This window comes from Empidonax traillii, unplaced genomic scaffold (genome assembly GCF_003031625.1).
Source record: "Empidonax traillii isolate 1590-97213 ecotype Southwest subspecies unplaced genomic scaffold, ASM303162v1 scaffold246:size859669, whole genome shotgun sequence".
Taxonomy (NCBI): Eukaryota; Metazoa; Chordata; class Aves; order Passeriformes; family Tyrannidae; genus Empidonax; species Empidonax traillii.
This window is the reverse complement of record NW_020955439.1, coordinates 173,739-185,417: the sequence shown is the minus strand read 5'-3', so window position 1 is coordinate 185,417 and position 11,679 is coordinate 173,739. Positions and strand designations below refer to the sequence as shown.

The 11,679-nt window shown below is 44.3% G+C and overlaps 1 protein-coding gene across 1 annotated transcript in view; it reads right to left on the bottom strand.

Annotated features, from left to right (window-relative positions):
• Window positions 1-11,679, bottom strand: part of FGD3 (FYVE, RhoGEF and PH domain containing 3) — a 72,963-nt gene that overhangs the window by 17,656 nt on the left and 43,628 nt on the right. The window contains exons 8-14 of the mRNA XM_027888819.1: window positions 9,098-9,236; window positions 8,232-8,290; window positions 5,642-5,788; window positions 4,950-5,042; window positions 4,005-4,084; window positions 3,560-3,590; window positions 2,979-3,080 (exon numbers count right to left, since the gene is read on the bottom strand). Coding sequence (XP_027744620.1) covers window positions 2,979-3,080; window positions 3,560-3,590; window positions 4,005-4,084; window positions 4,950-5,042; window positions 5,642-5,788; window positions 8,232-8,290; window positions 9,098-9,236 — 651 coding nt within the window. The remainder of the gene's footprint in view (window positions 1-2,978; window positions 3,081-3,559; window positions 3,591-4,004; window positions 4,085-4,949; window positions 5,043-5,641; window positions 5,789-8,231; window positions 8,291-9,097; window positions 9,237-11,679) is intronic.

Genomic DNA, 11,679 nt, shown 5'->3' with positions numbered 1-11,679 from the left:
AAGAGGAAACAAAACCAAAAGTTTGCTTTCAACCCCCCCCCCCCCCAGCTCTGTTCTCTTGTGAATGCACTTTGATTCATAGAATCACATCACAGAAACACAGGGTGGTTTGGGCTGGAAGGGACCTCAAAGAGCATCTTGTTCCAACCCCCAGCCAGGGGCAGGGACCCCTTCCTTCCACCAGGCTGGGTGCACACGCTGCACACATGCTCAGCCACCCGCAAACACGGCCTTGGCTCTGACAGGGATGACTTTACAGATGGCACCCAAATGCCACCTGCCTTTGAGAGCAACCTTGGCCTGCCCCCCAACGTGCCACGGAAAGGAGATGCCAGGGTTTGAAGGACACCATCAGAGCCTCCCAGCCAAAGCAGCAAGGGCTCTGGATCCTGACAGGAACAAAATGTACTCCATTCAAACACTACTCAGCTAACTTCTTCCTCACGGCAATACATCTCAGTCTCTTCATAAATGCAAAATGGCACCTCTACGTATATATTCCCATAGAATTCACAGATAATATTCCTGTATCTTTATGTATTCAATAGATACAGATGGCAAATAACAAGCTCGCTTACATTTAGTACCAAAATCACAAGCTACATCCTAAAAGGAAAGGAAAACCATCTCCTCTGCCATTAATTTACAGGGAGTCTGCTAGTTTACAGGGGGTTCTCAAACTACGAGACTCTTTATGATAAATTCTCCTGTCACCCCCACAGATCATTCTTCCCTTGCCAATCAGAGACAACATTTCTTATTTCGAGGTTATCCAAATTCTGGCACTCTGCCTTCATTCCATCTGAAAACAAAAAGGTTGAATCTCTGCTATTAGAAACAACCTGACCTGTACTGTGAGTAAGCAGCCAAACTTAAGAGCTACTGATCCTGGACACTGAAGGGATCTGAAGAAGAGATTGAAAAAAAACCCAGTGAGTTTAGGGAAAAGAATAAACTTCTCCAGTTGCCTGTTCAGACTCCCATGTCCATTTAATGTTTATTTGGAATAATGGGCTAAAAATCCAATACCCTCTACTCCTGCCTGGAAAATATTTCAGAAGGGCTTCTCCCTGTTATGTCACCATTGCCACTGACAGTGTGTAAGATCTGGTATGAATACAGTTATTGGGATGTTTGTCAAAACTACCCAGAACTATGGGGAGAGACAGAAACTATGAAGGGAAATAATGATGGTTCAGCACCTAAAAACCATGATTTAACTAAGAGGATGGGAGAAAAGCAATTTGACTCTTTTTGTACGGGCTTATGAGAACAGGAGGCCAACTTTTAGTGGCTGTTACAGCTCCAGCCTGGAATCCACGAGTACACATCTATTTCCTGACTCATGAGGGCAAAAAAGAACATTACTGTCATTTTATTTCTTCTAAAGTAGCTGCCCAATATTCCCTAGATGATGAGATATGCATGGTGGATGCTGCCTACCACAGTGCACTGCACCTAAGAATGCTCTCAGTATTTGTCCAGTTCTCCTCACAGAAATACCTTCAGCTCCTGGTAAAGGACGGCAATTACTGCCACATTTAGCCGTGCCAACAGTTTTCAAAGCTGATTATCCAGAGAAGCTAATCTCCTAAAAATGCAGGTTAGCATTCTGGCATTAGGGAAATCATGGTGCAGGCTGCATCGACATCCTAGCCAGGGGTAAGCCAGACCCCTGCTCTGCTTGACTTCTGTGAAGAGCAGAGCACAAACACGTGGCTACACCACGATCACAGAAGCAAAATCAAACGGAATTTACAAAGCAAGATCATAATTATGAAGTTGAACAGACGCTGTGTTTTAATTACATAAAAAAGCACTTGCTTTAGTTAGCAAAAGATGTTTTTTCCATTAGAGCATCCTGGCTCTGAAGGCAGCCATGAGATAACTGAAAAAGACAGGCAGGAATTGATTATTTTCTGGTTTTTTTTCTGAGTATTTTTAGTTGTTGGATAGTTCAGGAGCAATAAGCCATGCCAGATTCTGAAAATGGCTCCTTGCTAGCTGCTATCAGCAACGGGATTCTAGACCCTGTGGAGGTTTGGGAAGATCCCCACTGTCAGTCTGATAATGCTGGGATGAAAAGGCATACCCAGCATCTCTCCTGAGGCTCCTGGGAAATCAGTCAGATAAAAATCCAGATTATTGAGTCACTGAATCAGTCAGTCCTGGGAAAGGAGAGATGTCAAAAATGGTTAGGTACCAAAACAGAAAAAACCCTCCTGAGAGTTTAGGAGGGCAGGGGAAGGGGAAGATAAAAAGCTCCCAGAGGTCAATCTCTGCAGATGGACCTTCTCTTCCTCTGCTCCAAAATCTACCGTGTCTGAAATCATCAAGTCCCAGGCAGCACTGCATGAAATTCCTAATTCTTTTGCTCTCCCAGGCCCTCTCCTCTTGAGCTTGTAGCAAATGCCTGTGGCTAAGGCTATCACCATCATTTTCTAGTTGAATGGAGAGATACTGTTATTGTCCTCATGTGAATACTTCCAAAACAAAACTCCCAGCAAACACAGCACAGAGTGGTACATTATGGCTGCAGAGAAACAGTATCAACTTTCAAGGCTATTTGGCATATTTAGCTGAAGAGTATTTTTTTCTGAAATATATTTATTATCTACAAGAAAGAAAGATCCTTTTACAGGGCATCAATTTTTAGTCTTTAAAATATTTGAAATACTAATAAAATAACAAGAGAGAGAAATAACCCCAAAAGGAGGAGGTGGGGAAGAGCAAAGGAACAAAATCTTGCAGGCACACAAACAACACTGCAGACACCCAAGCACTCCCTAAGACTGAGGAATTACACCTGCTCTGCTAAATGAGCCACCCGTGTGGAGAACATGACTGATGGGTCTCTGGCACTGGATTGCCCTGTATAATTTATTCCACACCTGCAGGGCTGAGTTAACTGTAGCTGTGCAGGTTTTAACTGTGAGTAAAACTGCTCTGGCAAAGGAGAAGGAAGCGCTGGTACTTACTGAGGAATCAGGAAGATGCTCCTCCTCTTGTGAAAAAGAGCTGTTGAAAGCTCTGAAGGTCTCACTGTTCTGTTTGTGCTTTTCAATTGTGGCTTGAATGACCTGAGACAAAAATTCCAGCAGAGGTGAGAAGCATCACAAAACAAACAAACAAAAAAAAACGACAAAACTTTCATAGGAAGATGGGCAGGATTATAATTTAAAGAAAAACCTTAGACTTGTATAAATGAAAGGGAAACTTAAAAACCTTGGGTGTTGGTGTTAACTCACTATTGCTTAGGTTAAAAACTAGAACCGCCATCAGACAGGGTCTGCACAGGTCAAACTGCAAGAATATCCAAGGTCTGATGCCTCAGTCTCCTCTCTCACTGAGCTTGAGGACTGCAGGAAAGGGGAGCCCATTTGGAGCCCCCAGACACTGGACCCTGACTGGGCTCCACATGTCTCCAGGAGCAGCTCCCCCAGACTGGCCCACCCAGCTTCCTTGCACAGCCACAGTCACCCAGAAAGCCCAGAAAGAGAATTTTAAATGCTGCCTGCACGGTGACTGCCTCCCCTTATCATTAGTGTTTTGTACTAACCTGAATCCACTCCCTCTTCTCCTCTTCTGTCCTGTTAAAAGAAAAGAAAAACAGAGGAAACAACCTCATTCTACTTCCAATATTTTCAGTGCGTTCAATTCACAGCTTTATGTCCATCAAGATTTTAGCTTTGCTATCCACTGTTTTACAAACATTATGAAAAATTATTGACTGCAGTTACTAGAAAATGTCCAAAATATTTCAATTACTGATACAGTGGAACTTACAAGCACTACTATAAACACTGTAAGCATTCAATAAAGGCAATAAACATTGCACTGCAACACACTTTGGCTTAGGACCAACATTCTCTTGCATATCTAAGTCACCCATCTCTGCTGCTCCCCTCATGGTTTAAAGCTTTGCCACACTTGCACAGCCCCTAGATCATCAATTCCTCCATACATATTTAAAAAAACCTCCAAAGACTGAACAAGCACTGTACCTGGCTTGCAGTTCCAGTGATCTCTTTTTTCCTGTTATGGAAAACGTATGAGCCACGTTCTGCTTGGCAATTTCTTGGACCTGGAAAAAGAACCAGTCAGCTTCCTACTCATCCACCTTGTCTTTCCATCCCTTTTCAATGACTGACAAATATTCTTTGAAATGCTTAGTCGAAAGGATCATTCTGAGTGTGGAACAGAGGTGGAAAAAGGAAGGGATGGTTTTCACAGTTACTTGTCTTGCTACAAAACTTGTGGATCTGTATCATCAACCAGTACCCTGCAGCAGCAGGGGAGAAGGTGGTTCCTGTGTCAGCCAACAACAATTCAAGAAACAAACCCAAATCACAGAATGATTAAGGTGGGAAAAGGCCTCTAAGATCACCAAATCCAAGGAAAACCCAGCACCACCACGTTCACCACTGAACCATGTTCTCAAGTGCCACATCCACAAGTTTTTTTGAACACTTCCAGGGATGGTGGTTCCACCACTGACCCAGGCAGCCTGTGCCAGGGCTGGACCGCCTCTTTCAGTGAAGAAATTTTCCCTAAAATCCAATCTAAACCTTCCCTTGTGCAACTTCTCATCCCATCACCTGGGAGAAGAGACCAACCCTCACCTGGCTACACCCACCTTTCAGGGAGTTGTAGAGAAGGTCCCTCCTGAGCCTCCTTTACTCCAGCCTGAATCCACCCAGCTCCCTCATCAGACCTGTGCTCCAGACCCTTCCCCAACTTCACTGCCCTTCTCTGGACACACTCTGCCACCTTAAGGTCTTTCTTGTAGTGGAAAAACTGGATTGATCAGAAGTGATCCAAAGCCAGACTTTAGCATTTAATTACATTTTTATATGCACACAGGGTTATGTTTTTGGATTGAGCAGGGATCTGAGGCTACCAAGTGGAGAAGCATTAAAACAAACAGGGGGAAAAGAAGAGATGCAAACCTGCAGTCCTGCGATGTCCATCTTCTCTCGGACACTGAACTTCTGGCCAATCAGCCTCAGTTTCGGCACGCAGTACAACACCATGCTGTTGAACTGCAACAAGGGGAGAGTTTAACTTAGGGGGTTTGATGCTGGACACCATCTTGGAGATCTCCAAGAGGTTCAAGGTGAAAGCTGGGCTCAGGGATCATTACTGAAAGCAAAGGGCAGACAGAAACAGGGCAGACAGTTGCCTCTCTCTTCTGCCCCTCCCTCTGCATTTGCCTGCCTTGAGAGCACAAGGGATCTTCTCTCAGTGCCAGCAAGAGCTGGCCATCTCCTGCAGCAACGTGGCGTGGCTGGAAACAGCCTCCTCTGGCACTCCACAAAAACTGTGGAAGATGGGAAAGACCCCTTTGGACCCGATAAGGCATCAGTAAAATCACAGCATGGAAGGAGGAAGGAAATCCTGGAGCAAAAGGATTTTGCTGTTCAGAAGGAGTAGCTGGGCTCAGCTGGTGAATGCTTTTCATATTTGAGCTTAGAAAGGTGGGAATGTACCACAGAATCATAGAGAGGTTTAGGTTGCAAGGGACCTTAAAGTTCATCTCATGCTGACCCCCTCCCATGGGCAGGGACACCCTCCAGGCTGCTCCAAGGCCCATCCAACCTGAGCACAACTCTGAAAATAAAAGAACAACTAAAACACTCACCAGGAATAAGTACCTATCCTGTGCTGTGCCATTCTTTGCTGAAAGTTTCTGAATGTGTCCTTCTTTAATGAGCTCATTGGCTGGGTTAACAATATCCTCTTCACCCCCCAGGCGCTCATAGACTTCCAAGAGCTTGTGCATCTTTTCCTGCAAGTACAAAAACCCAGCAATTTAAATTTAAAAATTTATTCCACTGGGTCAATTGCCCATTGTGTCATTTCTGTGGTAAGTGTAAATAAGCTGGAAAGAAAAGAAGCCTTTTTCTTCTGCCATAGCTTTGCATTTTCCTGAATACCTGTTGCACACCCTTCAGTTCTCTTCCCCACTCTGGATTAGTCACCCAGGATTCTACCATTTTAATGACATTTTGATATCAATCTATTTGATATTTTTACTCATTACTATTCAACAATAAAGATGGATCACAGAATCATAAAGGCTGGAATAGATCTCCAAGATCCTCAAGTGCAGACATTACCCCTTTGGAACCATTATCTTCACAAGCAATGACACTGGATCCAGTAAAATCAACGGCCAAGTTGGAGGCCAATACATTCCCAAACAATTTCCAAGCTAAGCCTAAAACCTCAGCTGTCTGGGGAGTGCTGCAGTCCTACACAGGAGCCTCTGTGGTCAAAAGAACCTCTGAAACAGGCCAGGCCAAAATTCTTAAAATGTAGTTTTCGTGTCCTGCAGGAATCCCCACATCTTGGTCAAATTTTTTTTATGAAGGGATTACTATTTCCTTTCCAGCAAAACGCTGTTTCTACTTTACATTAAGTCATCCAAATATTAAAAGTCCCTCTACACAGTATTCAAATGCATAAAGGTAACACCCCCATCCACTTTATTAAGCAGTACAGAAGCTGTAACAAGTCAAAATAAGAAAGATGTGTAACTCCTGCTCCCGAATTACAGCCTCTGGAAAGGTTTAGCTTTCAACCTCAAGCTGGACAGATGTGGTCCAAATGGTCAGGAAGTGAGGACCAAGACTGATGGTCTTGGTCTCTATATATGCCCAAATATATGCCCAAACATACCTCTAAATCATACCTCTACCTACTCACAGATTAAGCTGGAATTTCAGGTCTTCACACGCTTTATTGACCTCCATTTGACCCAAGAATGTTCACCACAAATATGCTTCACAGCAATCCCTGCCCTAATCAGTTCTTCTGACCAATGATCAAGAAATGAACAGGTAAAAAAAAAAAGCCACCAAAATAAGAAACATAAATTCAAACCCTTAAAATAAACACACTGCAAACAAAATGGAAGGTAGGGTATGTGGGCTAATTACAAGTAGGCAAATCACCTAAGCATCAAAAGGTAGATTTTTCCCCCAAGTGGGAAGATGAGCAACAGATCCTGCTAATTTACAAACAAACAAACAAACAACAGCGAACTTCTCAAACTGTTTTTTTTTAAAGGGGAAACTAGAACACCAGGAATAGACTCGAAACCTGAGGAACATCTGCACTTCTAGGATCAATCAGATTTGGAAGCATGATTTATTCCTTCTACTGGAAGCAGCAAACACTTAATTCAAACCTCCCCTAACTTTTGGAGATTTTGGTACAGCACTCTCTTTCCTTTCAGTTTGGCTTGGACTTCATGCAGCAACATTACTACAGCAGCCTTTTCCATTTGGTTTTTGTGTACTACCAGAAAAAGCACCCAACACAGAAAGCCACGAGCTGGTACCTTCATATTGCTGCTGTCTGCAGGGATACTGCACACAGCCCCCAGGAAGAGAGTTCTTAGAGGCCTCCAAGCAGAAAAATTTCCACCCAAAAATACATCCTTATCAAGAGAACACACCAGACTCAAACAGAAACAGATGGTTTCCTCACTGTGTTTTCAGACACGCTGAAAATACACAGACATCAGCTGGTTACTGCCCCAGAGCAGGCACAGGAAACGTGGCCTCGTGGGGAGGAAGTAAAAGTCTGAGAGGGAAGGGGACATAAACCTTGCACCTACAAATGGCCAGTGGGTATTAAGCTGGACGCACAGCACCTCAGATCCATTAAATACAAAAGACACCTGGGTGCACCAAAGGGATAACACCTGCAACTATAAAGTCCATTTACTTCAATGGTAACGTGCTAGAGCTCTTCTATAGGTAAAACACGTGCTAATGCTCAAAAATATCTGTGGTCTGACTGCCCAGCTTCCGAAGTGCAGCTTTCCCAAGCTACTGACACATGCAAAATGCACACTCAGCGCATTTAAGATGAGCCAAAATCAAATCAAAGCAACCTTCAGTCTGCTGAAGACCTGCAGGAGTACAGAACCAGCGTGAAAACCCTGCAAGGACACCTTGTGAATGGACCTAGTTGGAATGCTTTCAATGCTTTTCAAGGAAAAGCCAAAAATGACTTTTCTGGAGACCTCCTTTTCCAACTCGTTAGGCCCTTAAGAACGAGGGAAGTGACATTTAAGCCCAACAACACACAGTGACTGCATTTACAACAAAGAGAACTCAAAGAGCCCGACTGACAGTATTTAAAACACCTCCCCAGTCTACTGCACTGAGAGACTGTCAGTTCAGCCACGATCCCCATTCCATTCTGGAATTGCCACTCACCATCTTCCGGATGGCTGCGTTGGAATGGTTCGCTGCCGTCGAGATCAGCTCCAGCGACTCTGCAAGAAAGGCACCAGCAGTTATTCATTCTCCACGTTACATCTGTTAATAGCACCATGTTTTTGTTTTGTTTTTCGTTTTTTTTTTCCACCTCCTGATTATTATTATTTTTTCTTCAAAACTGCTGTTACAGACACGATCACTTCTGCACATTCAGCCCACCCGTGTATGTTTAAGGTTTCACCCTCCTTTCCTAAGAGTCCAGATGAGCTGAAGTGCAGCAAACCCCACCTTCTAGGAATCACCTCCTAAAAGTTAAGGCTCACCTAGGCCTTTACAAGCATGTTTTTAAGACTGCTTTGCTAGAACAGGGCTTGCCTGCTCACAGTGACGTGGACCCTGTTTTTGGCTGAGATCAAAAATTCCTCAAAACCAAGGGAAGTCCATTTCTCCCGTTTCTCCGTGTTAACAGAGTCTAACTGGCTTTCCTGGCAACAAATACACCTTCAAATACAATACACATTTAAAACCATTCCTAATTTCTTCCTCTGGCTATTGCAAGGATGTCCTTCTCTCTTTGTCCTTGGCCATACAATGGATTAAACAAAAATGCCAGATGTTCTACCAGGACAAACTTCAATATATAGTCACTGCCTACTACTTGCTGCTTTTGTTCCCAGAGCTGGCACCCCAACCCTTTGCTTCTCTACTCCAAAAGCATTCAAAACCCCTTTGTTTTGGCAATAATTGGATTAATTCAAATCTCCATTTCTTACACAGTGCTTAGGGTAAGTATCTGAACATGCAAAGAAAAAACTGCCCAAGATTTCATCGTGCTCATTAGACAGAGAGGAGTTTATACGTACTTTCAGCATCTTTCCTGTCTGGAGATTCTTCTGGAAGTTTCTTTAAATAGTCCTTCAGGAGAAGCTCATAACGAGGAATCCTTTGCACTGGTTCAAGCATGTGATGCTGTAAAGTCAGGTTTCCACACACCTCCTGTTTCTGTAAGAGAGAGAAAACAAGCACAGGAGGGTTTGGTTTTGTTCCTCCCTTTGGTGTTAAACAGCAAGGAAAAATAATGTCCATTTACATAAATCAGAGGAACACACAGGAACTCCTCAACCATCATGGAATGACAGACTCATTAGGCTGGAAAACACCATCAAGATGATCAAGCTCAAACATAAACCTAACACTGCAGAGGCCACCACTAAACCCAAGTCCTAAAGTGCCACATCTACACATCTTTTAAACCCCTCCAGGGATGGTGACTCCACCACTGCCCTGGGCAGCTGTGCCAGGGCTGGACAACACTTTCAGTGAAGAAATTCTCCCAATATCCAATCCAAACCACCCCTGCTACAACCTCAGGCTGTTTCCTCTTGTCCTGTTCCTTTTTCCCTGGGAGTTGGAGAGTGAGAAGGTCCCCCCTGAGCTTCCTTTTTCTCCAGGCTGAGCCCCCCAGCTCCCTCAGCTGCTCCTCATCAGACTTGTGTTCCAGACCCTTGCCCAGCTCCGTTCCCTTCTCTGGACACTCTCCAGCCCCTCAAGGTCTTTCTTGTCCTGAGGGGGGCCCAAAACTGACCCCAGAACTTGAAGTGTGTGCCAGCAGATTGTGTGTGTTTCCTCACAGGCTCAGGAAAGCTCTTGTCACCCCCATGGCCCTGTGTAGTGTTGTTCCCCCCAGACTACCCCAAATCAGAATGCCCCTGGGGATGGATATACTGCTCCCTAGAGCTCACTGCAGGAGCAGCAGACACGCTGCTCACACCTCTGAAAGGAGGAGCTGCCTCGAATTCTACTTATTTTTCACTTGACCAAGAAGTGGGGGGGTGGTGGGTGAGGCAGATTACACTAAATACCACCCTATAAGGCACCAAAGTGCTCTGCCTGCAATGGTGTTGCAGTTTACCTGTTTTCACAGGATCCCTATGAAAAACAAACAAACAAGCAAACAAGCAAACAAACAAACAAACAAAAAGCCAGAGGATGTTTCTATTTAAAAGAGAAGGAGGGACTAGAGTCTCAGAACGAAGCAGTAACTTGCTTTAGAGCACACAGGAAGCTCCTGCTAGCGATGTAATCTGACTCCACAGCAGCACAGCTAACCACATACACACACACAGCTCCTCTCCACAGCATTATTTTCACATCAGCTCACTAACGTGGCCTGTTCTAGTGTAAACAGCCTCTCCACAACCACATTAATTTCGGCGTGCATTTCTCAGAGGAAGGCGTTTGTTTCAAGTATTTGCAACTTGCTCAGAAATATCCCAGCCCACACCACTCTGCTGACTCGCTCTGTTCTCACAGCTAAGCCTGGAGATAATGGCATGGATGTCTGAGAGGAAAACACTGGCTCTCCTTCCAGAAATCCAAAGGTGCACGTTTACTTTCAAAAATATCCTGTCACGGTGTAGCAGGGTGAGCAGTGTTTCTGTTTAGGGGAGCTGAAGTGACTTCATCATCTCTCAGAGTTTTACAGCACCATGTTTCCCAGAAAAATACAAGTGGGATGGAAAGAATCAGAGATTTCAGGGCACAGAACTGCCCTTGGATTACATTTCCAAATCCACTTACTATAACCTTCTCCATGGTCTTTTTATTTCTGCAATAGGATGAACCTTAGCACAGGACAGCAATAGGGAAGCAGAGGAGGAGGTCACTTCAAGGCCCAGCCAGTTGTATTCACATGTAAGTGCCCCCTTCTGAAAAGGCAGCACTGACAAAATAAACTGTTCCAAATAGGCAAAGGTTCATGCCATGCAATTTTAAAAGTTTACAGAGTTCACATTGGAATTTTAATGACTTTACTAGGGGAGAGATAAATGTTTATTCTGTGTTCAATTCACATGAGAATACAAAACATACACATATAATACATAAATATATATATTAATAATATAAAATTATTAATTACATGTTGTATATATTTAAAAGTGTTTACGTGACGGCATAAGGAGAAAGCTGACAAACCAAAAGCCACAATAAAACTCACCACCTATCAAGCTTTGGCCCCAGCAGGTAGATGTGAACTGAACAGAAAGTATGGTTATCTTCGAGGTCAGCTAAAAATCAACTTGCTAAGTCACAGCCATCCACTTATTAGTAATCTGACTTTTGCTTCCTGTTTTCCCTGGTTTACCACAATCAGTAACTGCGAATGCCTGGTGGTGGTGGCAAGGGACAGGTGAGTTTCGTGGAGGGCAGATGCCCGTGCTGTAGGGAAGGCAGTCCCAAACGGATTCACCCCACAGAAAACCACGTGCATGGCTTGGCACAGGCTGAAGGCAGCAAAACACTGCACTGCTGTGTGTGCAGGCTGAGTGCAGGCAGAAGAAGGGGAGGATGAGGCCATGTGGAGCAGCAGCGTGGCAGGAGGGGACCTCCCCCAGTCTCTGCCTCTCCCAGCTTCTGTCTGAGTCACGGCTGCAGCCCTGAGCCT